This window comes from Petaurus breviceps, unplaced genomic scaffold (assembly GCF_028583685.1).
Source record: "Petaurus breviceps papuanus isolate PSGF00001 unplaced genomic scaffold, PetGlider_PUasm1.0 188, whole genome shotgun sequence".
NCBI lineage: Eukaryota > Metazoa > Chordata > Mammalia > Diprotodontia > Petauridae > Petaurus > Petaurus breviceps.
The window spans coordinates 24520691-24547234 of NW_027185804.1; the positions used below are offsets into that span (position 1 = coordinate 24520691).

The 26544-nt window shown below is 43.2% G+C and overlaps 3 protein-coding genes across 25 annotated transcripts in view; 2 read left to right on the forward strand and 1 right to left on the reverse strand.

Moving 5' to 3' along the window:
• The window catches only part of APIP (APAF1 interacting protein), a 33560-nt gene extending 14320 nt beyond the window's left edge, over window positions 1–19240 (reverse strand). Inside the window, exons 1-2 of the mRNA XM_069091405.1 lie at window positions 19086–19240; window positions 1054–1154 (exon numbers count right to left, since the gene is read on the reverse strand). Of these exons, the coding sequence (XP_068947506.1) occupies window positions 1054–1154; window positions 19086–19142 (158 nt within the window). The 5' untranslated portion in view covers window positions 19143–19240. The remainder of the gene's footprint in view (window positions 1–1053; window positions 1155–19085) is intronic.
• Window positions 1–26544, forward strand: part of CD44 (CD44 molecule (IN blood group)) — a 474809-nt gene that overhangs the window by 134479 nt on the left and 313786 nt on the right. The window lies entirely within an intron of this gene.
• PDHX (pyruvate dehydrogenase complex component X) overlaps window positions 19303–26544 on the forward strand; it is a 72945-nt gene continuing 65703 nt past the window's right edge. Inside the window, exon 1 of the mRNA XM_069091403.1 lies at window positions 19303–19494. Coding sequence (XP_068947504.1) covers window positions 19347–19494 — 148 coding nt within the window. The 5' untranslated portion in view covers window positions 19303–19346. The remainder of the gene's footprint in view (window positions 19495–26544) is intronic.

Sequence of the window (26544 nt, forward strand, 5' to 3'; positions counted from 1 at the left end):
GCTTTTTCTTAGAAGGCATTAAAGAAAGGAAATGCCTTGGAAAGCATTTTAAATTTTAAAAACCAATAAATAATATAATAATCTCAAAGGCTGGCTTAGTCTGTTAGCATGGTGCTGCTGGGCTGTTAGTTTCAATTTATCTCAAACACAAAATTTTAAAAGACTGAACTTGAACCAACAGACTAAGAAAATCATACAGATTAAAAATATTGATAAATATATCAGCAGCTTTGGGATTTGTGAAAAGGCTAAAGTCAAATGTTGGCAAACATCATCATTGTGACCCATGAGCCTGCATTCTTCTAGCAGGAACCATGTAGGGATGCAGCAAAATTAGGGGTTCATTTCCTACTGTAACCTCTAGGGGGAGCTGCGCAACCATGAACCACTGTATTAAGGCCACTGACTTGAGTAATGAAGACATAGTCCATGGCCAGGGAGAGTCAGGAAAGGGATACTTGTGGAGGGAAGAGGAAGCATGTGGAGGCAGGAGTAGAGCAGACAGAGCGTGGCACCTGAGGGGAAAAGCAAGGTCAGAACTTGAGAGGAGAGCCTGAGGTGGGGGCCACTGCAGAGGCCTAGTGTTCTCCAGCTCGGCTTGTCTACTGAAGATGAGAGCTCAGTACCACGACTGATCACCCAAATAATTCTTAAAATTTAAGAATCTTGAATTTTAACAAATTCTTCTTTATGCTGGATGGAAGTTTATCTTCATTTTGTGTTCCCTACAGCACTTAGCTGTGCCGTGACCACAGGAGGCAGTCTATGTATTCATATCCCTAGGATAAATCAGCTTCTTTAACCTTGCTTTTCCAAGGATTAAAGACTGAGGAGTCCTTCTTGATGTGAAACTAGTGGACAAAGAGCATCCTTGGAAATTTAATCAGCATTTTTTACACCCTGTGCCCCTTTGTGTGTTCTTTCTTTCTTTTGTGGAACCACACGTGCACAGCATACACATAAAACAGATTCAGCTGGGCATGTGATGTGGTGGGTGTCTCATAGAAGATGCACATGGCTGAATTTCAAAAATGAAATCAGTCAATAACTCACCCGTGCTTCAAGCTAATTCCTCCTCCAGTGCCCGTGACCCAGCCCAAATGGTAAAACTGTTTGCAGAGCTCTGGAATCAGATTTCTTGGATGTTCCTTGTCCTTAAAAAAACAGGGGGAGAGAGAAATTATTTTTATAATTATTCCATTATGTTTTGTTATATAGGAAATGGTGTACAATCTTTTACAGTTTCCTTACTTTCCTAAAATGGTCTCTAAGAATCTATTTCCTATCAGTACATGGCTTTATGAAAGACAGGAGCCTGAGGTAGACATCAGACCTACATAATGATGAAAGTAGTCTTCAATTTTAGATGGAAACATGTCACTGAGGCCCCTCCCCGCTTCGGCTGTTTCCCTGAAAGCCCTCTTTCCCAGCAGCGTGCTCGAAGACCCTCTACATGTTAGGCTTTTTGTTCTGTTACCCCCATCACTGGAGGGCTCCAGGCACAGGCTTCTTGTGGAGGAAGAGGTGGAACCAAATTGGGGTTTCTCAACTTGGGACTTATGAACTTGCTTTTAAACAAATATTTTGGTAACCACTAACTGTGAATTAGTTTTCTTTGTAATCTTATGTATTTTATTATGCATTTTAAAACATTACTTTGAGAAGGGGTCCAGAGGCTTTACTAGAAAGCCAGAGGGATCCATGGCACAAAAAATGTGAATACCTGTACTTGGTGGTTTTTCAGGTCTTCCAACTATGAAATGTGATTCTGTGTGAAACCCTGTTTTGTCCTCTCTCCAATCCATCCTCCACACAGCTGCCAAAATGATTTTTCTAGAGTGCTGGTGTGACCACGCAGTTCCCCTGTTCAAACCCTGGTGTTTCATTATTGACTCTAGGCTCACACGTTTTTATCTCATCCTTTTAAAATGTCAACTTTTTATAAGTTTTATAATATGCATAATTATTAATATAATACCATTGTACTGTATACAGTTTATAAATATATATATATATGCATAGTGAGGGTGAGTGCTAATTTTTTTTAATTGACAGGAGTGACTTCTCAAAAATATCTGGAGACAACTGCTTTAGAACTTAGTTCTAATTCCAGAAATAAAGCTCAAAGTCTGAGCAGTTCATGGGTTGTGGTACTCTTTAGGAGATGTTCTTACTTATTCTTAAATTCCCACACAGTGGTAACAATTTTGGTAAGCAAATTTGCAACCTAAAATAGATGTGGGCAGATATGGCAGACTGCAGGAGGCATGTGTATGAAAGAATATGGAAGGGACCCGTCTCATTGTAAGAAATGATTGAAGGGTCAGAAAAATTATGAAAACAGCATCCTAGAGCCATTTAGCGTAGTAGCAAACAACCCTATACACCTAAATAGCTCAAGATAGTAGGAAAACTCTTATTTATATTGACCATAGGTCATAAGTAAGAAAAGATCAAATTGTGACCTCTATACTTTAAGAAAATGATGATGTGTTAACACATTTTAGGATTAAAATCAAGTGGCTCAGTAACCTAGAAAATTAACTTCTCTGCAACACTGAATTCCAGGATGGATAGGAATAGGGGGAGGGATTAGACCATATTTCCATGCCTCTGTTCATTCTAAGCTCTTTATAGTGTCATATCTGTCAGTGTCCTCGTCATCTGCCTTTTCAGGTGTTGTGAGGGATAGTTGAGGTCAGGAACATAAAAGACTGATGGGAAATAAAAACCACACTATTTTCATTCTAAAAACAAAAATAATAGCTCACATATAAACAACCCTTTTAAGTTTGAAAAGTGTTTTCCTCACAACAATACTGTGAAGTAAGCCATGCAAATCCTATCATTTTACAGATGGACAATGATCTGGGAGGTTAATTGCCTTGATCACAGATCATGTACCTAGTAAGTTTTGAAGGCAGAATCTGAACCTTGATCTCCTAACTTCAAGCTCAGAACTCTACACATTGCTATGTGGCACACAGCAAAGCGCCTAGCATCTATCAGGAGCTTAATAAATATTATTTTGACAGACATCGTGTTATGCCTAATACACCATACACATTTAATGACTAAACCCCCAAATTTCCAACATTAACATTGGCCAAAAGAACCTGCTTATTTACTAACTGGGGTTTTACTTATGAAGTTAATCTGAGCATTCAGTGATACCAAACCAACAAACCTGTGATACAAATCACTAAACTGACACCATTAGGAGTCAGAGGAATCCAACAGGCAATAGGTCAGGGCCAGGGAATCAACTAAGGAAGGCGTGTCTTGTGGGTCTGAACCAGCTACTCTTGATCTTCTTGGTCTCAGGCCCCCTTTGCACACCTAAAAGTTGTTAAGGTCCACCCCCCGGCCAACCTCCCACCTTTTCTTTATTTTATTCTTTATTTTATATATCTATGAGGTCACACTCTCGATATTTACTGTATTAGAAATGAAAAGGTCTTAGTACTGTGATGAGAACAGGTTTGACGTCCTGACCAGGAGGCCCTGAACCACACTCTGAGAAGGTCCAAAGCAAAGCGCCCTGCAGAGGCGCCTCTGGGGGGTTGTCTCTAACACTCTCTTGCTGTGGGCTGTGGATAATGTGGCCCATTAGGGTGAACAAGTGTTTTTGTGCAGAGGTAAAGAATGGGTGCTACTAAAGGTATAAGCAGAGGGGCCAAGCCCATCACAGGCACTTAAGAACCCATTAAAATGTACTTTTCTGTCCATCTTGCTTAATTTTTAGTTTCAATGAAAAAAAAAATTTAAATAAAACTCATTTTCCTGAGATGGTAGAGGTAGGAAGATAACAGGCAAAATATATAAATATACAATAAATGATAACTATATAAATATATAATACTCTAAGAAAAACTTAAATGTGAAAATGGAATATTGAAACACAGAATCTTATGAGTTAAGAGGGGCCTTTAAGCTCATCTAGCTTAATCTTTGCTCAGTTTCCCCTAAAACATCCATTTTGTGAAAGGAAATACTTAAAACTGAAAACAACATAATTACTTTAAAAAAATTAGCACACCGACCATGCTGAAATACTGCAGCTAAATGTTTTTGCTCTCCAGCCTATTTAAATGTATGATGGTAACATCACAAATTTCTACAGAAATGGTCTGCTCATCTTTTTTAAAATTACCAAGGATTAATTTACCCTTAATTGGACTGAAAATAATTCCATGTGCTTTGGAATTAGTGATGCTAGATAACCATAAAATATGGATTTTTAAAATTGAGTGAATGATGTTTTATATTCCTGAACAAATTGATGGAGCAAAAAATGAAAGCTTCATCAGCATCTCCAGCTCCTGCTAGTTAGGCAGTGCTATGGTAATTTCTAAATAATACTTTCAAAAAACATCAGTTACTCTTGCAATATAGCACTATTATAGAAACACGATTTCAAAATACAATCGGAGAAGATGAAATTGCAAGTTTCTGTAAATACACGGTTATTCACTTACTGTGAAAATAATAACAGCTGCTGACATTTACATAGAGCAAACACTTTTCTCAGAACCAGGCAGTACTGCTAACCATTATTGAGCCTATTTTACAGAAGGGGAAACTGAGGAGAAGTCAAGCCTCTTGTCCATGGCAAGAACATTCCTAAATGTAGACGCCAGGGTCTGAATCCAGCTCCTCTAAAAGCAGCACTCTTTTCATGACAACATGCTTCTTTGCCACATCAAGATTTCTCATGTTAAGATTTTTTCTTCATATCCAAGGCTATGAAAAATGCTTGGAAATAGCTGCAAAACTTAAAAAAAAAATTCAAATAAACTGAAAGTTAACTTTTTACAAGATCATTTCTGACATAATTCCCCTTTCCAAGACAAAAACCAATGTGACAACAACCCTGAATGATAGCATTAACAAAGTCAGAGCTGGGTACTGAGCTCCAGGTGGGTGAAGGGGCCTTGGACTTCTCTGGCAGCCCTCCCTCCCTCCCTCACCACTCCTTTGGTTCTGCCACCTTCCTTCCCCTCCCCTCTTTTTGACTCCTTTATGTGCATGAGTCTTCATCCATTAGACTGTAAGCTCCTTAAGGCAAGGACTTTGTCTTTATCTTTTATGCCTAGCACTTTACACTGCCTTGCACAGAGTAGGCCCTTAATAAATGCTTATTAAAGTGAACTCCAGACAGATGATTCGGACATGGTGACAGTCATTTCAGGTTCCTTGATTTAACTCCTACAAAAATTATACAGGAAGTTCATAATTAGTCTAGTTTACTTCCATGATGTCTCAGCTAGAGCAAAATTTCTTCTCTCTCTCACACACACATGAAAACTTAACTATCTTTTAGAAATGTTTTATAATGAAACTTCACTTGTCGGTCCAAGAGACAGTGAACTATTCAGAGAAAGGTCTTTTCTTAGTTAAAATTAACAGACTAATTTTGATAGCTGCTTAAATAAACTTTACACTTAAAATATGAATGAAAATTAATTAAAATATAAAATTAGAGATAATGGGAAAGTGGAAACTTTTTAAAAGCTGCAAAAGTATCTGATTGATATTAATGAGAAATTAATAGAATAAAAATTCCTAAATTATTACTATTTATAGTAAAACCATACTGGCTCCTTTATATAACACCTAGTTGAAGTTATCTATACTCTATGCAATTAGCAGTATTTTTAGGAACAAAATATTCTAATTATATACTCAAAGTTCATCAAATTGGCAGAATTCTGCAGTCTTCAAAATCTGTGAAAACCTATGAATTTGCATAGCAAGTTAAAACACGACAGAAAATGGCTCTGTTCTTCCTTTTATTTGTTCAAAATCATTTCAATTATAGCAATTAGTAGACATCAGACAATACAGAAATAACAACTGATAATGCAGCTGTGTTGTCGAATTGTGACTCAAATCATTTGTAGCATGAAATGACATTTTTCCAAGGAAAATGATCACTGAACAAAAAGAGCCAATACAAAGATGTTTGCTGAAAATGTGGTCATTTACACTGTTTAAATTGGTAGGAAAACAAAAAAAGGTAAAAAGAAACACAATGGATGTCAGAAGATACTGGTTTTAGTCCTTCCTGGTTCTAACACTATGGGCATGTTATAGGGAAAGAGTTCTTAACTTGGGTCTGGGAACATTTAAAAAAAATATTTTGATAACTGTATTTCAATATACTTGGTTTCCTTTCTAATCTTATAAATTTTATGCATTAAAAGCATATTCTCAGGATTCTATAGGCTTGACCAGATTGCCTAAAATATTCTTGATGCAAAAAAGTTAAGAATCCTCATGACAGGGGAATTCATCTGGCCCAAAGTGGCTTCCAGCGTGCCGCAGGAGCTCTCTTCTGCCACTTCAATTCTGTGAAATTACTGCTCTAGAATGAGGCAGGTTGTGACAGAAAGGACAGGACTTGGTGCCAGAGGACCCAGGGCAAGCTCTGGCTTTGCTACGTATTTACTGGCTATGGGACTTTGGGAAGGGAGCCTAAGATCTGTGAGCCACAGTTTCCTTTCTATAAAATAAAGGTCCTGGAAGGTTCCTGACTGTTCTAAATCAATGCTCCATAAATCCTACTGACCTTTAGTTTAATTACACGGAAAACAAGCCTGATACTGGTTTTCCTTTTTCATTGTTACTTTTGCTCATGAAATGAGTAAGATGAAAATACTTCAGAAACTAAAAGCACTGTACAAGCGCGAGATGTGATTCAGATCCAACCATCCTCTAATAGGCTTGAAACCTTGGGAGAATTTTTATTTTTTAAGTTCCTTCCTTCTCCCCTTGATTCCCACATTCAACACCAAATTCTGTTAATTCTAGCCCTCAAGTGCCCTCCACAACTCAGTTTTAACCTGTCTTTCTAAGTGTTCTTTCCTACTCTCCCCTACATGAACTTTCTGGTTCAGCCAAATGGGCTCATTACTTAATTGCTAGAGCATTCCTTGTGCCTTCTGCCTCTGTATCTTTGCTAATGCTGTTCCTCTCTGCAATACTCTTTGTCAAAATCAATATCTGGCTTATCCTTCAAAGCCCAGCTCAGATTTCACCAATGCCAGCTAGAAAATAACATGGCACTTAGTATCCATATAGATCCTACTTGGCATTTATCATAGATTACCTTATTACTGTGATAATCATCAAATATCATTTATTTAAAATCTCCTGTAACAGATACTAGGGATGCAAAAAGTAAGACATGGCTTTCCCCCCATAGTTTACATATTTCCCTCAAATAACACAACTACTGGAAGCGAAGGAGTTATTTCTTATCCTACATGGTACCTCTCAGTGGGCCTCCCAATGCAATAACCACTTATTAAGTTCCTACTATGGGTATGGCATGTATCCAGCAATTAGTAGGCAGGCTAAGGCACAGGCCTAGAGTGTCTTTGTTAGGAGAGTGTGCCTAACCAGGAATATATGATATACAAGTTCACTGGGACATTGGGACTTCTGCTTTAGGTGAATGTCATAATCCTTGACATGGGTGAGTGTAATGCCCCAGAGTTCAAGAATGTTCTTTGACAGGTTAACTCGTTCTGGGATTATGTCTGACACAACAGGAGCTACCCAAAAGTCACATTCCCTTGTGGTTGCTCTCAGTTTACAGAAGATGATGTCATCAGTAGAATACAGTCCAATGTGACACACAGAAGTCTTACAGAGTCTAATGACTTAAGATATCAGGACTAAAGACTGGGCATATCTTTACTCCCATTACCTGCCTTTCCTTACTCATCAACATGTACTCTTTGAGTCAGGGATGCTGCCTCCTGGCTCTTCTCTCCCTGGGCATTCTCTCTAGCTGTCTGCTATGCCTGGAACATTCTCCCTCCTCACCTCCATCTTCCACCTTTCCTGGCTTCCTTTAATTCCCAATAAAATCCCGCCTTCTAATGAAAGCCTTTCCTAAGTCCTCTCATATCTCTCTACTTCTCATTGGTAGCTCTGCTTGGTTAGAGCTCTGGAAGATGCTGCCCTTCCCAGGATAAGTGGGTCACCTGAAATCTCATCATCATGCCTTTCACCCAAGCTCTGGATAGATACGCCTTCCCAGCTCCTCGGCCTCCTCTCCTGACCTCTTAGTAGAGGGCTGGAGGGTGGCATATCTCCCAAAGCTTTCCTTTATAGAGCACAGGATGTGCTGGACTATCCAGCTCACTCCATCATACCTCAGGACCATCCCTCCCCCCATCCCCTCTTCAGTTTTCTTGTGCATTGCCTTCACCCACTATAAGCTACCTGAAAGTTTAACACAGCTCCCCAGAGTTTAACACAGTGCCTGGTATACAATAGGTGATTAATGAATATTTATTGAATTGAATGAATTCTAGTTCTTTCTCTTATAATTATTGCCTATTTATCCTGTATACAGCATGTCTGCATGTATCTGTGTGCTTGCTGTCTTCCCTATTATACTGTAATCTCCTTGAAGGCAGGAACTATCTTCTGATTTTTTTTGGTATCCTCAGTGCTTAGCATGATGCCTGGTATACAGAAGGTGCTTAATGTTATTTTCTGACTGTTAAGTGGGGAGATTGCTATAGAAGCAGACTAGAAGTCTGAGTGGACAGACTTGCAGTTAGGAAGACATCAGGTCTTACGTTTGGTACTTACCAGCTCCATGGGCAAATCATGTAAGGGAATAATAACTACCACCTGCCTCATGGTTTTTCGGGAGGAATGTGGACTGGTAATCACAATATTAGTCATGGATTTCAGTATATGTGACTAATTATGATCTAATTCTTTAATTTAAAAGGACAGCTAGAAAGGCACACTCCATTGGGTTTAAAATGATAGTGTAGCAGAAACAGCCACCAAGCTGAGAGGCCCAGGTAGAGGAATGTAAATTAGTGGAAAAGGCACTGGATTTGAAATGAGAAGACCTGAGTTCATATCCTTGCATGGCCATTTTCCCTTCTTCAACTTGCATTTTCATTCATGGGCCCAGAGGGTATCTGACTGCTACTTATTCACCTCAGAGTTCTAAGGTTTACCCTGGAGAGTTGTGGCTTCTAACACAGCAACCCCGAGCCCTCACTAGCATGCTACTTTTATAGAACAGTGGCTTACTAAGAAGGTGTAAAAGAACAATAGCTACAAAAACATCCTCCAACCTCAATGTTCGGTGTGTCACTTACCTTCCTTATGTGAAATGAAGATTTTAGTACATCATTACACACCACATGGGGTTGCTGTGAGGAAAGCAATTTGAAAACTTAAAAGTATGTAAATGTGAACCATTATCATTACTCCTGGCTCTGCCGCTAATTTGCTGTGTGGATTTTGGACAGGCAACAGTTTTCTGTATCTCAGTTACTTAACTTATCAAATGGGCTTTAATAATATTTGTCCTGTCAAACTCAGGGAGGTAGCATGAGAATCAAATGAGATACTATGCCATTAAAATTTTTTGAAGGTAAGGCACGATTGTTATTCTTAAAGTTCTTGTTTTCGATATTAAAACCACTTATCTTCTGGGTTCAAATCTGGGTAGTTAATATGTTCAGTGTACTTTTTTTCCCTTAGTCATAACAGCACCAGCTATCTACATATAACCACAGACTGGAGAGAACAAATTTTAATGCACATTTGATAAAAACAAAGGGAAAAAGTAGGCTTTTGTGGATGATTTTGAATTGAAGAGACCACATCTTTATCACACCCAAGTCTCTACCAACCACCATCTCTCCTGATCTCTAGTCCCAAATCTCCAATTGCCTGCCTGAATCTCTCACTGACATTTCAAATCCAATGTGTTGAAAAGAGAACTATTTATCTAGACCTCCTCACATTCCCCTAAAGTGGCTAAATTGCCTATTGCTGTGGGGAACATTATAATACTATTAGTCACCCAGGTTCTTTAACCTTGAGGTCATCTTTTCTCACTTAACCCCGACATCCCACCAGCTGTCAAATCTAGCCTATTCTCCCTCTACCACACACCTCTAAGACAGGCAGCAGCAAACTGGCCTTCTGCCTATTTTTGTAGGCTCCCAACCTCCTACAGGTGACTTTCTTTTGTGTCTTCCATCACTCTGTGCTGTCCTGGAGCTGGTGGGAGGGCATTAAAGTGGCCCCAGGAGGAATGGGTTCCTTCCTCTGTCCATGTGGTCCTGTACCTTGATTATGGGCTGTCTGCTTTAGGCCGAGCACTATTTCTGGTGGGACCTGCACATGATGGCCATCCAGCTAATCCAGTTCGTGCTGGTCTCATCGCATATCTCAGAATTACTTCCTACCCAGCTGTGACTACCAGAACCCTTCAATCTTCCTCTTTATCTGGATGGATGCCACCATCTTCTCTGTGTTCTTCTCCAACTTCTGCTACCACTCCTATAGGAAAAGCAAACAGCTTCCAAGGGCTGATCAGTAGATCCCTTAAGGGGTTTGTTCTGTGAAATTTGGATTCAGTCAAAAGGTTGCATTTGAGGACCTAGAGGGCCACACGTGGCCTCACATCCCTTCTTCTCTGCTCACGAAGCACAGACTTTCAATCATCTGTCTTTTGAACTACTATAACCATTTAATTGGTCTCTGTTTCCAGCTTTTCTTCCTCTCCAATCAGTCCTCCAAGTAGCTACTAAATTAAGCTTTCCTTCTTTTTATCTCAAAGCCCCTGAACATCATCCCCAATTTTCATTTCCTTTACTTTAAGCTCTGATGAAGAGGTGGCCCATATCAAAGCCAAGACTAACTTCCTTACATGTATCCATGATTCTAAGTCCCACTCATCTTCTCCAGCAGACTGCCCTCACTATCTCCCCCACCCAATCTTCAGTCACTTCCTATCTGCTGGTTTCTTCTCTGTTGCCTTACATACATGTCCATCTTTAAAAACAACAACAAAAAACTTCACCAGATCCCATCCCACATTATCTATCCTCCCTAAACTTCTAGAAAAAAACTGCATACACATATAGCTTACTTTTCCTCTTTTAATCTAAGCCCTCTATATCATCTGGCTTCCAACCTCATCATTCAAACAAAGCTGCTTTTTTCAAACAAAGTGATTAGTGATCCACTACTTGCTAGGTCTTTTGGTGTGCTCAGTCCTCTCTGAAGCATGTGACATTGTTAGGCACCCTCTCCCTCCTGCTCTTTCCTTTCTGCATTTTCCTGGTATTCCTCTTTCTTCTGGTCTGAGTCTCTCTCCTGCACTCCAGGCCTAGATCAAAGATAGATACAAGGGCATTTTCCACCAGACATCCTGTACACAGCTCACATGTGATACATCTTAAACTGAAAAGCAATGTCTTTGTTTCCAAATCCAGTGTCCAAAAGAGAATTCACTTACTTTCTTCTTTCTCCTACATCCTCTTCTTATGAAATTTTCTATTTCTGTTGAGGGGATCACCATTCTACCACTGAGGTTTTGAAACCTTGGCATCACTGGTAAAGCCACATCCATACACCTGCCAAATCTTGTCATTTGTACCTTCACAACGTTTTTCAAATCGCTCCCTTTTCTCCACTCATACAGCTACCACTCAAATCCCGGCACTCATTGCCTCTTGCCTGGATTACTGTAATAGCCTCTCAGTTGAGCTCGCTGCCTCAAGGCTTTCTTCTTTCCAATTCATTCTTCACATGTCCTTTCAAAACCCTTTACTAGTGGCCCCAAACCTGCCTTCCTGGTAATCCACATTACTCCGGTCAACATACAGTGTCAGTCAAAATGATCTTTTTGTTCCTTTTACTCCAATCTTAGACCTTCTTGCCTTTGAGCTGCCTGCCATCATGCCTAGAATATACCCCCTCCTCAACTTCACTTCTCACAATCCCTGGTTTGGCTCAAGGTTCAGCTCAAGCACTATCTCCTAAGTTAGGAATTTCCTGACCTCTCCTCAGCTGCTAGTGCCCTTTCCCACAAACCTTCCTTTCTGGTCATACCTATATATGGACAGTTGTCTCCTCAGGTTACAACGTAAGTTCCACGAGGGCAGGGAATGTTGTATGTTTTAGCTTTCATCTTTGTACCCTCAGTGTTGTTGTGCTTGGCTCATGTCACCTGGCTGCTCAAAAGCCTTAAAGCCTTATTGCCTTCTAACTAGAGCAGGGGTGGGGAAGCAGTGACCCAGAGGTCACATGTGGCCTTCTAGGTCCTTGGGTGTGGCCTCCTGACTGAGTCCAAGTTTTACAGAACAAATCCTTTTATGATAGGGATGTTATGTGAAGGCACTTGAGGACCCAGGGGGCCACATGTGACCTCGAGGCTCCCCACCCAGGGTAAGCACTGAACTCTTTGGTGACGTAAGAGCCTCCACAATTTGCCTCCCACCCACCTCTTCTAGTCAATTCTTACTGTGCTCCTTCACAAATTTTCCATTTCATCTCTTGCCACCCTCATGAGCTTTTGAGTTCAGAATCCTTATCTTCCTTTGTGACTCAGTTCAGGTGCTAATTATATGTCTTTTAGACTAATCATTTTGGTTTCCCCTTTCCCTTTTCTGACTGGAAAGACTCCTCTACCGGACTGCCAGTCACTATTTGTGGTTATTTGTGACTGCTAGCCATGGCGATGGCCAAGGATGGTTACTTGTGACACGTTTCCCCCATCCCTTCTTCAAACAGGAAGTATTTCTGTTTCTTATGGAGTGGACAATTCCCAAAGGGGTGACCCCATGTTAAAGCACTCCCTGAAGGGATGGTGACATCAATAACGTAAGCCTCTCCTGGAAGGGAACCAGGAACTCTTTAAGAGGAAAAATTTTGTTTTCAAGGGTCTTAATCTCTAATTCTGATTTTCAGGTTTACTATTACCACTTATTGCCAAGCAGTCACACTTAAACACAGATAGGAAGACAAACAAACACAGCTGCAACTTCCCCAACAGGCTTGGGGAGGCTTACTTGGCTTAGAATGGCTGGGCCTGAGGGACTGGGGGGCAGGTGGGAGGGGGATCAAGTCTCCAGTGCAATTCTTTGCAGCAAAATCCTCCCAGTGAAAATGTCACCTGAACACGCTGGGAGGGTTACTCCAGGGACCAGCCTCCTTCTCCCCCCCCCCCCCCAATCCCTTAATGTTTGCCATTCTGTAACAGTTAAAATTAAGGTAGACCAAGGCACAAAGTTTGTAGCACAATCAATTTACTGGTCAAGTGTGAATTTACCAATACACAGGATCCCAGTTTCACCAGCAAAGCTAAGACTCCCCAGTCGAGGATAGCTTTCTTTGATAGCTTTGGGGAGGAGAGAACAAAGAACAGGACTTTGTGGACAGAGAACAAGTTATAATTGCTTAATAAAGCTCCACATCATAAATGGTGAAATCAATATAATTAGTTACAGAGTTGAGGTGTGAGGGACAATAGACTGGCTGGAAATTGAGGAATAAGGGTTACTAACAATCCCCTTCTTCCTTCCTGTGCCTAAGAAATGTGCAATGTTTGAGTCTACCCGCCAGATGAGAAATAGAACAAACCAGACATCCCTGAAGGATAGCCTGATGATGGAAAGATACTAGACTAGACTCCCTGTTGTCCATCTTCATTCCTCAAGAATAACAGATTTACTTGAGGCAAGAATAGAACAGTGATTAGCAGAACTGTATTTCTAAACTTAACTCATCATAGGCCAACTGAATTCTGAACTAGGGTCAGAGACAAAGAACCATGACTTAACAGTGACAGGATAAAATTAACTGTAAAGGACCAATTAAAAGATGATACATCTCCCCACCTCCCCATAGTTACCGTCAAATCTTCTCTCCTCCTTCAATTGACCTTACTTTGTACTTTACTAATTTGAATACTTGTTACTGAGTACATGCCCCAAGAGATTACAACAAGCTCCCTGAAAGCAAGGCAGGTTTCAGTTTTGGCTCTGTACTCCCAAGCCTGAGCACAGAGTAGTAAGCACTTAATAAATGGGTGTTAAGTGATTTGGTTATAGAACTGACTTTGCCCACTGTTTACTGTTTTTTTAAAAAAGCATGTGACTCAGTAGAACAAAGTATAGTTTTAAGGGATCTATTAAAGCAAGCTGGCTTTACGTATTCTGATACGAAAGAGCTGCCAATTCGTTGACAACTTTGTTCTACAATCTGCTGAGTCCTGATGAAGTAAGTTGTAAAGAGATCTGTTCACCTCATGTGTTGTTCCTTGGTGTCACCAACTTTTTTTTTCAGAAGGTAAGTGTGGGGGAAAATGGAAGTACAATCACTCCATGCCATCGTGACTGACTAACAATGTAGAAATCCTATGACAACTTGGTGGTCTAACAGTTGAAAGTAAGGAGAAATAAAATGTACCAAACTACACAAAACAGATGGTCTCATTCACTGTTGTGCCAACTACTTGTCCTCCAATATGGGACCCCCCTAGGCCACAGTAAATCATGATCTTCTCAGTCAGCATTAAGGACCCCAGGAGAGGTCTTTTTGTCTTGACTCGAGGCTGACTCCAGCTCCTGCCTGAATCTGCCCACCTGGCACCTGGATTCACAGGGAGGCAGTTCCCAGCTCCTGTTCCAGTTTGAACCTCATAGTGACCAGTCTAGCTCAAATCCTTCAAAGTCTCTGTTTCTGGGGAGAGAAAAACTTAATAGACCCAAAACAATATCTACGCACACATCCAGCTTAGTGGAGTTACAACAATATTCACATACATTGCCAACACTATCATTAATTCACTTTCTGCCTATGCAATCAACACAGACCAGAAGACAGGGTCTCTGTCTGAAAAATCAACACAAATCATCAGTAAAGTCCCAGGACCTCTGAAAATATCAGTAAGACCCTCCTTCAGGACTTCTGTAAACATACAACAAGAAAGCCTCTTTCAGGGCTTCTATAAGAACAGCAATGTCCTCTATCAGCAGACAGATCTGACAAAGTAATATCAACACAGAAAAAGTTCTGGCACCACAGTCACCCTTCCTCCTAGTTCTATTCTGTCCCAGCTTGGGCTTCTCCTTACTTACCTTCCAATCACAAGGGACTCAAACAAGGTACAAAATACTTAAGTAACTGAAACAAGGTGCTAAGTACTTCTTTGTTTGCCATTACAGTAGTCTAAATGATTACCTCAACTCTGAAGTTTTGTCTAAAAGACCCTCTTTCACATTTGTAAAAGTGAAGGTCACCTGGTTTCCTGCCCTTGAGCAGGGAATGTTTTCTCATTCAGTAAATAAACCTTGCCAGCTGAATGGCCAACATTCCTCTAGACTCCCTTTTCTCTACTGAATGATTCTCCCTTTTTCTACCACTGTCTTTCCTGTGGAAGGTGTAATTTATTTTGCCTAAATTGCCTAAGAATGTTCCTGATCTGTTGTGTATTCTAAGTGAGCCTGAAAAGTCACAAAAATGAAATCTGTACCCCAGGAAACTGAAGCTGCAATCAGCAATTTCTTTAGCATGCAAATAAAGATTTTTGCTTTCCATTTGGCCTCTGATCTTTGACCCACAGTCACCAGACCCCAGTTAACCAGTGTGCCTCTTCAAAGAGGTCTCATTTTTTCAACTGAGAAAACTCCCAAACACAAACAAGGATTTGTTTAAAATCAAGGTTCTCTAAATATCCCTATTTTCAGGTCACACTATACTAATTTCATCAAGCTCGTAGAACATTAAGTTTCTTCTGTGAAAGACTGATTTAACCATCCATACTGGGAAAACAAAACAAAAACCCAGACACTATCCAAATTAAAACACGTAGCTGCACACCTCATTAGGGTGTACACTCAAGAAACTTTTTTAAACAGGCAAATATTTATTGAATATTTAATCACAATAGGCATTACTCAAACAACCCCCCAAATCCTTCGAAATGCACAATTAAACTTTGCACAGGACTCCTTTTCAAACCCTTGACTTTATCCTTGTGATTCAACTTCACCAGCATAATTCTTTCCCCCCTCCCAGTTCATTACCAGGTAACTAAGTTGTCATAGATTTATCAGCATTGTTACTAACTCTGGTAAGTACCCTTAGCTGGCCCTGATTGAAGGGGGGAGGGGAACAATAAAGCCTCAAGGGAAAGAGAGCAGATAGGCCCAACCAAGTCTTCCTTTCCCACAAACTGCAACCCTTGGACCCACATCTACTATGGACATGCCCCTGCCTCAGGGACCTCTTCCCTTTCCACTCCCACCCTGATAGTTTCCTTTAGTGCAGACTTCCCACAAGCTCCTAGGGGGCAGGGACTATCTTTATTTGAATCATCAAAAGTTTAACATTTATTGTTTTGTATCTTCTAGGCTAAAAAAAAAAAAAACGGTCTAGCCTGGCAACTTGCCACAAAAAGGCATGTGACAAGAGTATAAAGATGGGCAACTAGAGGTGCTAACTTTTAAAAGGTGAGCTTTTTAACTCTTTTTCCTTCCTTGCCCCCAATAATGAGGAAGAGCCCCAAAAGACAAAGTGGCCAGAGGAGTCAAAAGGAGGAAGAAATGCCTGGCTTATGTTTCCCTGCCAGCTGCAGGCCTGTGTACTGACCCTGGGCTCCACCAAGCAGAAGCATTACTGCAACAGATAAGGAAGGCATTAGTGGAGATCCTATGCAATCACAGGGGGACTTTAGCCTGTGGGGTGAGTGAGTCACCTGAGGACCCTCCTTCACCCATCAGAACTCTTGGGAAGTGGTGGCCTATGAGTGAGGAAGGGGGTGGGGCTTGCAATGGGAAGAGGTCAGCAAGGGCTCCAGCCCTCAGGAGTTACCAGACTTGCCTCCTGCAGCACCCCCTAGACAGGGAAATGGCTCGACAAGTCCAAGTTCTGATTGGTCTCTTCTGTTGTCACTCCTCTTCTCAGTTAAACTCTGATTTGAGGCTAAACCGTGAAGGAAAAGATGTAAGATTAGGGCCTCTATTCCCTCTCTTCTCCAACTGTGGCAGTGTGGCTTCACCCCTTAACTGAAACTGCTCTCACCAATGTTAGCAGTGATCTGACATGTGCCAAATTCAGCCAAGTTTTCTCACTTCGAACCCTCCTTGACCTCCCTGTAGCCTGTGAGCCGGTCTTCTGGTTTTCTGGGACACAGACTGCTTCTCCTCCAGTCTCTTGCTGGATCTACATCCATGGCACTCTGGGTGTGGCTGCTCAGTCCTGGGCCCTCTTCTCTGGTCTCTAACCTCCACACAGATCATTCTCAAACGTATCCAGGCCTAGTCATCCTCCCCAGCTCTACTCCAGCTTTGAAAATGCCTCCAGGACATTTCAAACCAGCTGTCCTACAGGTACCTCAAATTTTACATGTCCAAGACAGAACCCATTACCTTTCCCCCACAAACTCTTCCTCCTGTCTGTAACTTCTCTGTTACTGTCCAGGGCACCACATCCTCCCACTCTTCCAACACTCTGCTGTCATCCTCAACTCCTTTCTTGTATTCATTTGCCAAATTCCAAAATTTCTCTCTATATAAAGTGTGGGTCTGACCATGTAATCCCTCACTCAAGAAACCTTAGTGGCTCCCTATTTCCTCCAGAATCATAAAGTCCTTTGTTTGGCATTTAAATTTCTTCACAGTCTGGCCTTTCTCAACCTTTACAACTTTCTTCCATTCTACTCCCACACAAATCAGTCGATAATTCAAAAAGCATTTATTAAGCACTCATTTTTCCATCTCTACTTGTGCTTCCTAAATTCTATTCTTATCCCAAACTCTGAGGTATAACACCTACTGTGGTCTCTGAACCCTACTCTTAAATTAATTCAACCTTTTTTTTTTCTTTTTGGAGGGGGGAAGGCAGGGCAGTTGGGATTAAGTGACTTGCCCAAGGTCTTACAGCTAGTACTTGTTAAGTGTCTGAGGCCAGATTTGAATCCATGGCTATTCACTGAATCACCTAGCTGGCCCAAATGAATTCAACTTAATTCAATACTGTATGCTGCCCTGGCGTTTCTTGCCCTTTTGTCCATTACCTTTCCAAAGGCCACTTGGGTTAGTTACACCCTTCTCCAGGTTTGCCCCTGTACATGCACTGTTGAGCCCACTTGGAGAAAGCACCTATTTCTCTCTCATGCATTCTTTGATCTTGATAAACTGGCCTGCTTGCTGTTCCTTAACAGTCTCTTGTCTCTCTGGGGTTTTGTACAAGCTGTTTCCCCAGCCTGGAACACACCAACTCCTCATTCCCATCTTTCACACTTGTTTCATTCAATGAAAACTGTTTTCAGTGCCACCTCCTACAGGAAGCCTATCCTGACTGCCAGAGTTGCTAGTGCTCCTTCCCCTTAAATCATTGCATGCATTTTGATCCTACTGAGCAGAAAACAAGCTCCCTTAAAGTGGTTGCTATTTCATTTTGTCTTATGGTGCCCTGCCTAGCACACAGTAAATGCTATTTAATGCTGGATGACTCTACGGATAGGGAGATCTGAGTTCAAATCCGACCTCAGCCACTCACTAGCCGTGTGACCCCGGGCAAGTCACTGTTTGCCTTAATCCATTGGAGAACGAAAGGGCAAACCCCTCCAGCATCTTTGCCAAGAAACCCCCACTGACAGCAGGAGGATGGGGAGGCCCAGAAGGAGCTGGTCCGTGGCATTAAGTGCACAGTAGATGCTTTCGGTTCACTGCGGGATCCGCTAGCCAACGTGGAGCATTGAAAGCACGGGCATGGGACCTGGTACAGGCGGAAAACGGCAAGGGGCACCAGACGCGGCGAATCCAACCCCATCATTTTGGGGACCCAGGCAGGGAGGGTGGGGAGGCCCACGGCCCCCAGGCGGTGAGCAGCACCTGGTCCTTCTCTTTCCACCTTCCCGGGCTGCTTCTCTCTCCGAGTCCCCACTTTCCTTCTCTGACTCTCCTTTTTCTAAAGTTCGGCTAGAACACACACAGACCGCTGTGCCTCGACTCCCACCCGTCTTCTTCCAAGTTCTGGGAGACGGAAGAAGGTGGGAGGTCATCTAGTTGTTTGGGAGGAAGCTGGGGGTCGCGAGGTGATGCTCAAACAGCTGGCACGCGGGGAGGGGAAAAGGCAGTGAGCGCGCCTGCGCAGAGCCTCCGCTTTCCGCAGCTGCCTCCGAACAGCCCCTTCCTCCCCTCCCCCCCCGTCCCGCCTCGGGGCCGTGCATCTCCGCTTCCTCCTCCTCCCCCAGGCCCGTTATTAGAATAATGACCACGCTTGGCGGCTTCCCCTCCTACCTGCACTAGGCCGCTGTGAGAGCAGCAGCGGCCCTCCGGAGCTCGGCATGTGGCCATGGCTCAGCCGAGCCGCACCGCGACCTCCTTCAGAAATCTTTCCTGACAGTTCAGCCTTTTCACTCAGGCAATGCGGGAGTCAGTTTGGGGGCGGGGTCAGGGGGCGGGGCTACGCGGAGCACGGACCAATCCAGCGTGAGTTAAGCCCTCAAAACCGACGGCTCTGAGGACCCCCGGAGGACGCCCGTCCGCCCGCCTGCAAAGATGGCGGCCTCCTTGCGGCTCGTCTGCGGTCGCCGGGCACTGCGCTACCTCCTGGGCTCCGGGAGCGGCCGGCGGGCCGAGGCGGTCGTGACGTCGCTTGGCCGCGGCGTGGGCTGCCGGGGGTTCCATGGCACGGCGTGGCTGTGGGGTGAGTGCGGAGCAGGACGGGGTGGGTCGTCCGGGTCCCGGGACTGGGCCCCGGGGGGAGCCAGAACGGGACGGGCCGGACCACTTGGGACAGGCCGAGGGCGAGGGCGAGGGCGGGCCTCTTCTCCCCACCCCCGCCTGGGGGCGAAGCTGAGCTGAGGCCGCAACCTCGGCGGCCCGAAGCGGGAGGCGACCGTAGAGGTCATGGAGGCCAGGCCCCGCCCCCTTCAGCTTCTGCCTTTGAGAACAGCCATCCCCCACCTCCTACACTGCCGGACCCGGGGTCTGGAAGCTCTGAGTTCAAATCCCTCCTTCCCTCTTAGTCTGTGCGTGAGACCCTTGGCAAGTCACTTAGGAGTCTCTGTGCCGCAGTTCTTCTGTGGAATGGAATCAGTATTGGTACTTTCCCAACAGTAGGGTTGTTGTAAGGATCAAATGAGATTACGTTTGTAAAATGCTTTGCAAATCTTAAAGCTTTATGTAAATCCAAGCGCCTGCCCTGTGCTATGCTCTCTGCTAAGCGCTGGGGCTGCAAGTTATTAAAAGAAAGACTGCCCCTGCTTTCGAGGAGAGTCCAGAGGGTAGTTACTACTACTCCTGCCTCCAGCACCACCGTCACTTTCATCATCATCAATCCCATTTAAGAAAAAAAAAAAACCCACGACTCCTATTAAGACTATTACTATTGCTGCCTAACACCCCAGTTTAAGGGAAAAAAACAAAACAAAACAATTCTTACCTAAAAAAGGTATGCAGATAAGCAAACCTAAGTATAAAAATGCTCATCCTGCGCTGTCCACAGCCTTTCTCTTCCATCAGGAAGTGAGCAGCCTGCTTCAGCATAGCTCCTCATCCACATTTAGTAAGTGGGAACTGTGTGGAGGGGTGCCTGGTAGATATTTTATATGTATGTGGGGTGTGAATGTAAGGAGGAAGAACGGGAAAAGGAGATGGAAAGGATGGGGTGGGGAGAGGACATGGTGGAGAAAGTGTGGGAGTGAAGGATGGCTGACCTGGGTACTTCTCTAAGGGGAAGTTCTGGAAAGAATTACCCAATGTGGGAAGAGGTGCTGGAAGGGCAGGGTGAGAGCAGGTCATAGAAGTAGGTAGCAAGGACCTTTCAGGGTGAGAAGGCACCTGAGGCAGGGCCAGGGGAGGAGCAGAGAAAAGTGAAGGATGGTTGACCTGGGCATGTCCTCAAAACGGGGTGCCTAGAGGGTCAAAGCTGGTTGCTAGAAGGCCTTTTCTCACTTTCATGGGATACTGAAGAAGTCACTCTTAGGAATGGTATAGCTTCTTTGCTGGGCATCTTGTGAAATCTACAGCCTACATGCCCTTGGCTCCTGATGTAGACATTGCCACGGAATGATGAGGGGTTAGGGCGAGGAGGGAGATGTTAAGACACTAATGGATAGTGGCAGCACAGTTCTACAGATTGTCCTGATTCTGACCACTTCAGCCAGCGTCAGTCCACACAAGGCTTCCCAGGTTTTTTTGAAACTGTCTCTTCATTTCTTATAGCACAGTACTATTTCCTTATTTTCATAATTTGACCGTTCTGCAATTGATTAGCACCTCCTTGCTCAATATCTGCATTGGTTCCTTATTACTTGTAGAATCTAATACAGACTCCTTTTTGTGTCATTTTAAAGACCCGCACATCTGGTACTAATCTACTTTTTTCAACCTTTGTTATACAGTACACCTTTTGGTCCATTCAGTTGATCTTGCTTCGTGAGCAAACACACACACACACACACACACTCTTTCAAGACAATCAAGATTAAGAGGTTTACCTAGGGTCACACAGCTACTAAGTGCCAGGTGTCTGAGGCTGAATTTGAACTAAGGTCCTCCTGACTCCAGGGCTGATTATCCACTAAACTCACAAAGCATTGCCTTCTCTACAGCCCATTGGATGCTGCTGGGGCAGTGGACAGAGAACTGGCCTCAAGACCGACTGATCTCAGCTTTTGGTGCACAGTGGCTGTGGTGCCCCAGGCACGTCATTTAAAATTTTAGGGCCTCAGGCAGAACAGGTGCTGATCTGCCTTGGTAGAGAAGGTTCACTTCTAGGGGATCCCTACACCAATAACACCCTAGATCTTCACCACATTCCTTTTTCACTTGGTTTTAGGATGTGTAAGCTCCTTAGGAGCTGGAGGTGGGGAGGGGGCTCTTGTGGCCTCTCTTTGTACTTCCAGTACAAAACCTGGGGCTTGGCATCTTGTAGGTTTTTAATAAATGCTTGTTGAATTGAACAACCCTGTGGGTGGGTAGGATAATGTTCTTTCCATTTTACTGCTGAGTAAACTGAAGCATAGAAAAGAACTCTTGGGGCGGCCAGGTGGCTCAGCGAGTAAGAGCACCAGCTCCAGTGTCAGGATGACCTGGGGATCAAATCCGGGCTCAGATACTCAGCACCACACCCAGAAACACCTGGCCATGTAACCTTGAGCAATTTACTTAACCCCGATTGCTTAAAAAAAAATTAAAAAAAAAAAGAATTCGAGTCACATAGTAGGTGTTAGAGCCAAGATTCAAATGCTGACCTGAGTCCCAGCCCAGCAGTCTTAAACAGTAAAGTATAATAGAAACTTAACTTTGGAGTTAGTATCTTTGGGGTTATGGTAACATCTTGGAGATTTATGTGGACCTTTATATTTTATTTTATGAATAGGTGATATGTAGCAGGGAGAAGGGAGCCAGAAGTTAATGGATAATTGTTATTATTTTAAATGTAACCTGCTCTTTTTACCTTGGTGTTTTGAAACTAGGTAATTGGGAAATGTAATCAGTCGGTCAGATAAGGATAGATACAGCGGCCATATTATGGATCTGTTGGTCACCCTTAAGTTTCTCAGCCTTCATCTCCCTTCTCTGCTGCCTCTGTAAAAAGGGGTCCAGTTCAATCAACTTGCATCATTTGTTTAAAAAAAAAATTAGAACCCGGTGTTGGTAGACAGAGCTAATGGGTGGATTCTGGTGTTTCTCTGTAAGCTCCCAGAGTGGCCGTCCTTGACCTTAGGATTCAGTAAGAGACACACGTGCTTCAGGTATGCTGTTTGACTGATAAAGGGGATGTTTTTATTCTTTTAAGATGTTCTCAAACTTTCATTGCTACAGGAACCTGAATGGCCCTTTTCCCAGGGTAGGTCTGCACTTAGCTGCTTCAGGGTGCAGTTTATATAGAGCACCCATGGTTATTGATTTCTTTTAGTTGCCTAGGACGGTGTTTGCTTGCCTTGGCTAAGGATTTGAGGTTTTGGATAATACAAGAACTAGTGCTTACATAGCACTTTAGGGTTTGCAGGCACTTTACAGATTTATTCATTTGATCCTCGCAGCTATCCTGGGAGATGGGTGCTATTGTTATCATCCCCATTTTACAGATGTGGAAACTAAGGTGGGCAGAGGTTTAGTGACTTGCCTGGGGTCATACAGTTAGTGTCTGAGGCCAAATTTGAGCTCAGGTTTTCCTGACCCTTGTCTTGAATTTAGATTATAAGCTCTTTGAGGTCAGGGACAGTCTTTGCCTCAGTTTGTAACCTCATCACTTAAGCACAGTGTCTGGCATGTTGTAGGCACCTAATAAATGTTCTTTTGAGTGGCTGAAGGGACATTTGTTTCTTCTCCCTCAGAATGTAAACTCTTGGTCATCATGGAGTGTGTTCCAAATATTCATATGGATTTACCTCTAGTTTTCTTTTTGAAGTCTGTGTTTTCGTTTCAGCTCTTCTACTCAGCTCAGAGCTTTTCATAAGGAATGCTTAAACATTCTTTATTTTAGTTCCACTTTTTTTCTTGCAAGATTACATTCATTTTTGCATGGTAGGTAATTCTAAGTTGTTAACCTTTTTGTCTTTTACCTTGTAGTATATTACCTTGTAAAATATCTCCGTTCCTGTACAGTGTGAGCTGTCAAGTCTTTTGTAATCCTGGCTATGGTTCTTTGTCACTTGGACTCTTTAATCTGGAAGTTTGGGATTTTGGCAGTGACATCCTTAGGACTTTTCATTGCAGGACTATTAGAGTTTTTCTGTTTTCACTTGGTCTTATGGTGCTAATAGATCTAGGCAGTTTTCATTTATGCTTTTTAAAAAATATTTCATCCAGGCTTTTTTGGAGTATTGTGGTTTTGAAACACACTGATGATTATTACATTATCTCTTTTCCATTTATTTCACAGGTCAGTTGCTTTTGATAATATATACTTTGTTTTCTTTTTTTTTTCCCAATCATTTGATTTTGATTTTGTTTTACAATATTTTTTTTGTCGTGTCACTACTTCTATTTGGCCTATTTTTAATTTTCAGGAAGTCCATTTCTTGTGTAAGGTTTACCACTATCTGCTTTAAGCTGGTCATTTTCCCATTATCACCTCTGTAGTTCTTGTCATCATGATGAGGTATGGGCTCTGGGAGCCCCCTTGAGCTCTCCTTGAGGTACGGGCTCTGGGAACCCCCCTAGAACTCTGATTAAATTGTCTCATTTGATGAGGCATTTGCATGAGGCTACAGGCCTTACATTGTGGGCCCAAACCTCTGGCATTCCTCTGTTACTAGACTTCCCACTCTTGCGCCTATCAGAATATCAATCCACCCTTGATCTGGCCTAGCCCACCTAGTCTGTAGTCTTCAGGTAGCCTCCAGCAACTTCCCACCCTTAATCACTCATTGACCTCATTAACTCCTCCTGAAGACCCTCCCCAAACTCCTCCTCTAGACCAGCCCTAGATTCCTCCCACCACCTTCTGTATATAAGGCCATCTTGTATCCATTTGTGGGACAGTGCTATAGAATAGGGAAAGTGCCACAGAATGACCTAGCCCAGGCTTACCTGTGTCCAATACAAGCAAACTTTTAATAAACTTTACTTTTCTTTGGCTGAGAGAAGACTTGAGTCAACTTCATTCAGCAGGATCCGGCGTGTTGGTATTTTGGGGTCTCCAGAGCAGCCCTAACCCTCCTTATGGGTGACCTCTTCAATCAAAATTGCATTTTATACTTTTCCCTCATATTTTGTGTGACCAAGCCATTCTTTTCTTTGAGGTCCTACTTGGACTTGTGGAGTTGAATCTGTAGTATTTTGTTTGGCATTTTCTTCTGTTTACTACTATCCCCAGCCTCATTTTCTGGATTGGGACTCAGTCCCTCTTGGATGGGCTGGGCAGTGCCTCCTTGGTCCTGGGTGTGGTGACCAAAACCAGGTCCTGTTCTTTGTAGGGTTATGACCTCAGTCCCTTCTCTGTCTCCTCCTTTCACAATTCTGGGCCCAGAGCAGACTCCATTCTTTACTTTATCCAATGAAATAATGCCTGTTATGCCTGTGGCAGGCCCATTGCACCTTCTCCCTATGTGCATTACTCCCTGGGATTACTTCCCCCATCCCTGGCCCATCTCCCCTTGGAACCTCCTTCATGTTTCTGGCCATCCTCTTGTGCATGGGGGAGTAGCTTAGAGCTGTTTGTCTCTGGTTTTCTTTGTCCTTGTTCTTGCTGGTGCATCTCTGGAGCCTTTTACTGAGGGGTTGTATCACCAATGCCATATTCACAATGCCTATAGAGATTACAAATATGCTGATATAATTATCCATCACAAAATATGTCATGTTTGCCATATGGGGAAATAAACTAGAAAATTTATTAAGATACCAAAAGACTGAGTCCCAAAACCAGAAAGTGAAAGCCATCAGAGTAGTTATGATATTGGCACAGATAGATAAAGTAGAAAGCACCCACATTCTCAAGCCTTTAAAACAGAACAGGCTACCTCAGGCAAAGGTCCTCCTCTCCCCACGCACAGCAACCACCCAGCGTCTGGGAAGCGCGTTCCCAGCAGCTCCGGCCCCTGGCAGTCCTCAGCAGGAGTCCTTAGCAGAAAGTCCTTAGCAGTCCTAACTCAAAAAGGGCTTCACGCTGCCGCTGCCTCTGCTGCTGCCGCCACCGCCGTCACAACCACCGCCAGCCACCGCAGGACCGCTAGCTCGGCTTTCGCTTTCGCTTGCTCTGCCCCTTCCTGCTACGTCAGCACGTCCATGGGGCATGGAAGATCTTTAAATCCCATAACCCTTACAGGGGTCTGGTGAGGGGCAAGGAGTTCAAAGCTCTGAGGCCTATCACAGCAGTTGGCTAGCTTTGTCCCTTGGAGCTCATATCTCTTCTTGGAAGCACCATTCTGACTCTGCCTTGGATTTTTTTTTTCCGTCTTTTAATTGTCATGCTTTTTCTTTTTCTGCATAGCTCAAACTTCTCAATAAGTACCATTGCCCCCTTGCAAGGTGAAATGTTAATGGAGTTTAAGATCTTCCCTGCCCATTCCTAGGCCTCCGGGTAGAGCCTATTAAGGGAAGCTTGCTTAGGGGGGTGGTTTCCTTGTTGGAAGACTTTTCACACCTAGTAAGTAAAGCAGGTCTAAGAACCTATGCTAGCAGCCATCCTGGGTGTGCCAGTGTGGGATCAAAGAGATAATGTTGGAAAGACACTTACTTAGCACAGGGCCTGATCCACAGTAGGTGCTTCAGAAATGCTTGTTCCCTTCCATTCACGGTACAACCTACAACCTTTCAGAGAAACAAGCACATCAAATTAACCCACTTCCCATGTCTAACAAATGCCTCCTTCTGCACTTCTGTTCTCCCTCCTCTCTGCCATTAGTTGTTCGTGTTTAGGAATGTTGCTCATCACATCTCAGGGTGGGGAAAGACATACCTACTATACTAATAGCTAATTTATGTAGTACTTTAAGGTTTGCAAACTGCTTTACAGATATCTCATTTTATTCTCACAATAGCCCGGGTTGGAGGGGGTGCTATTATTCCTATTTTAAGAATGGGGAAGCTGAGGCAGAGGTTTAGTGAGTTTCCCAGGTACTTGCACAGCTAGTATTTGTCAGTTCAGTTTGAACTCAGGTCTTCCGGACTTTAGGTCCAGCGCTCTAGCTCTAAGCGCTGTACTGCCTGGTTGTTTCTCAGATAAGCTTCTTCTGACATCCTTAACTGCTTCTAAGAAGACACATGAAAAATTATTTCAACAAGGAGGTTCAGTAGGCAC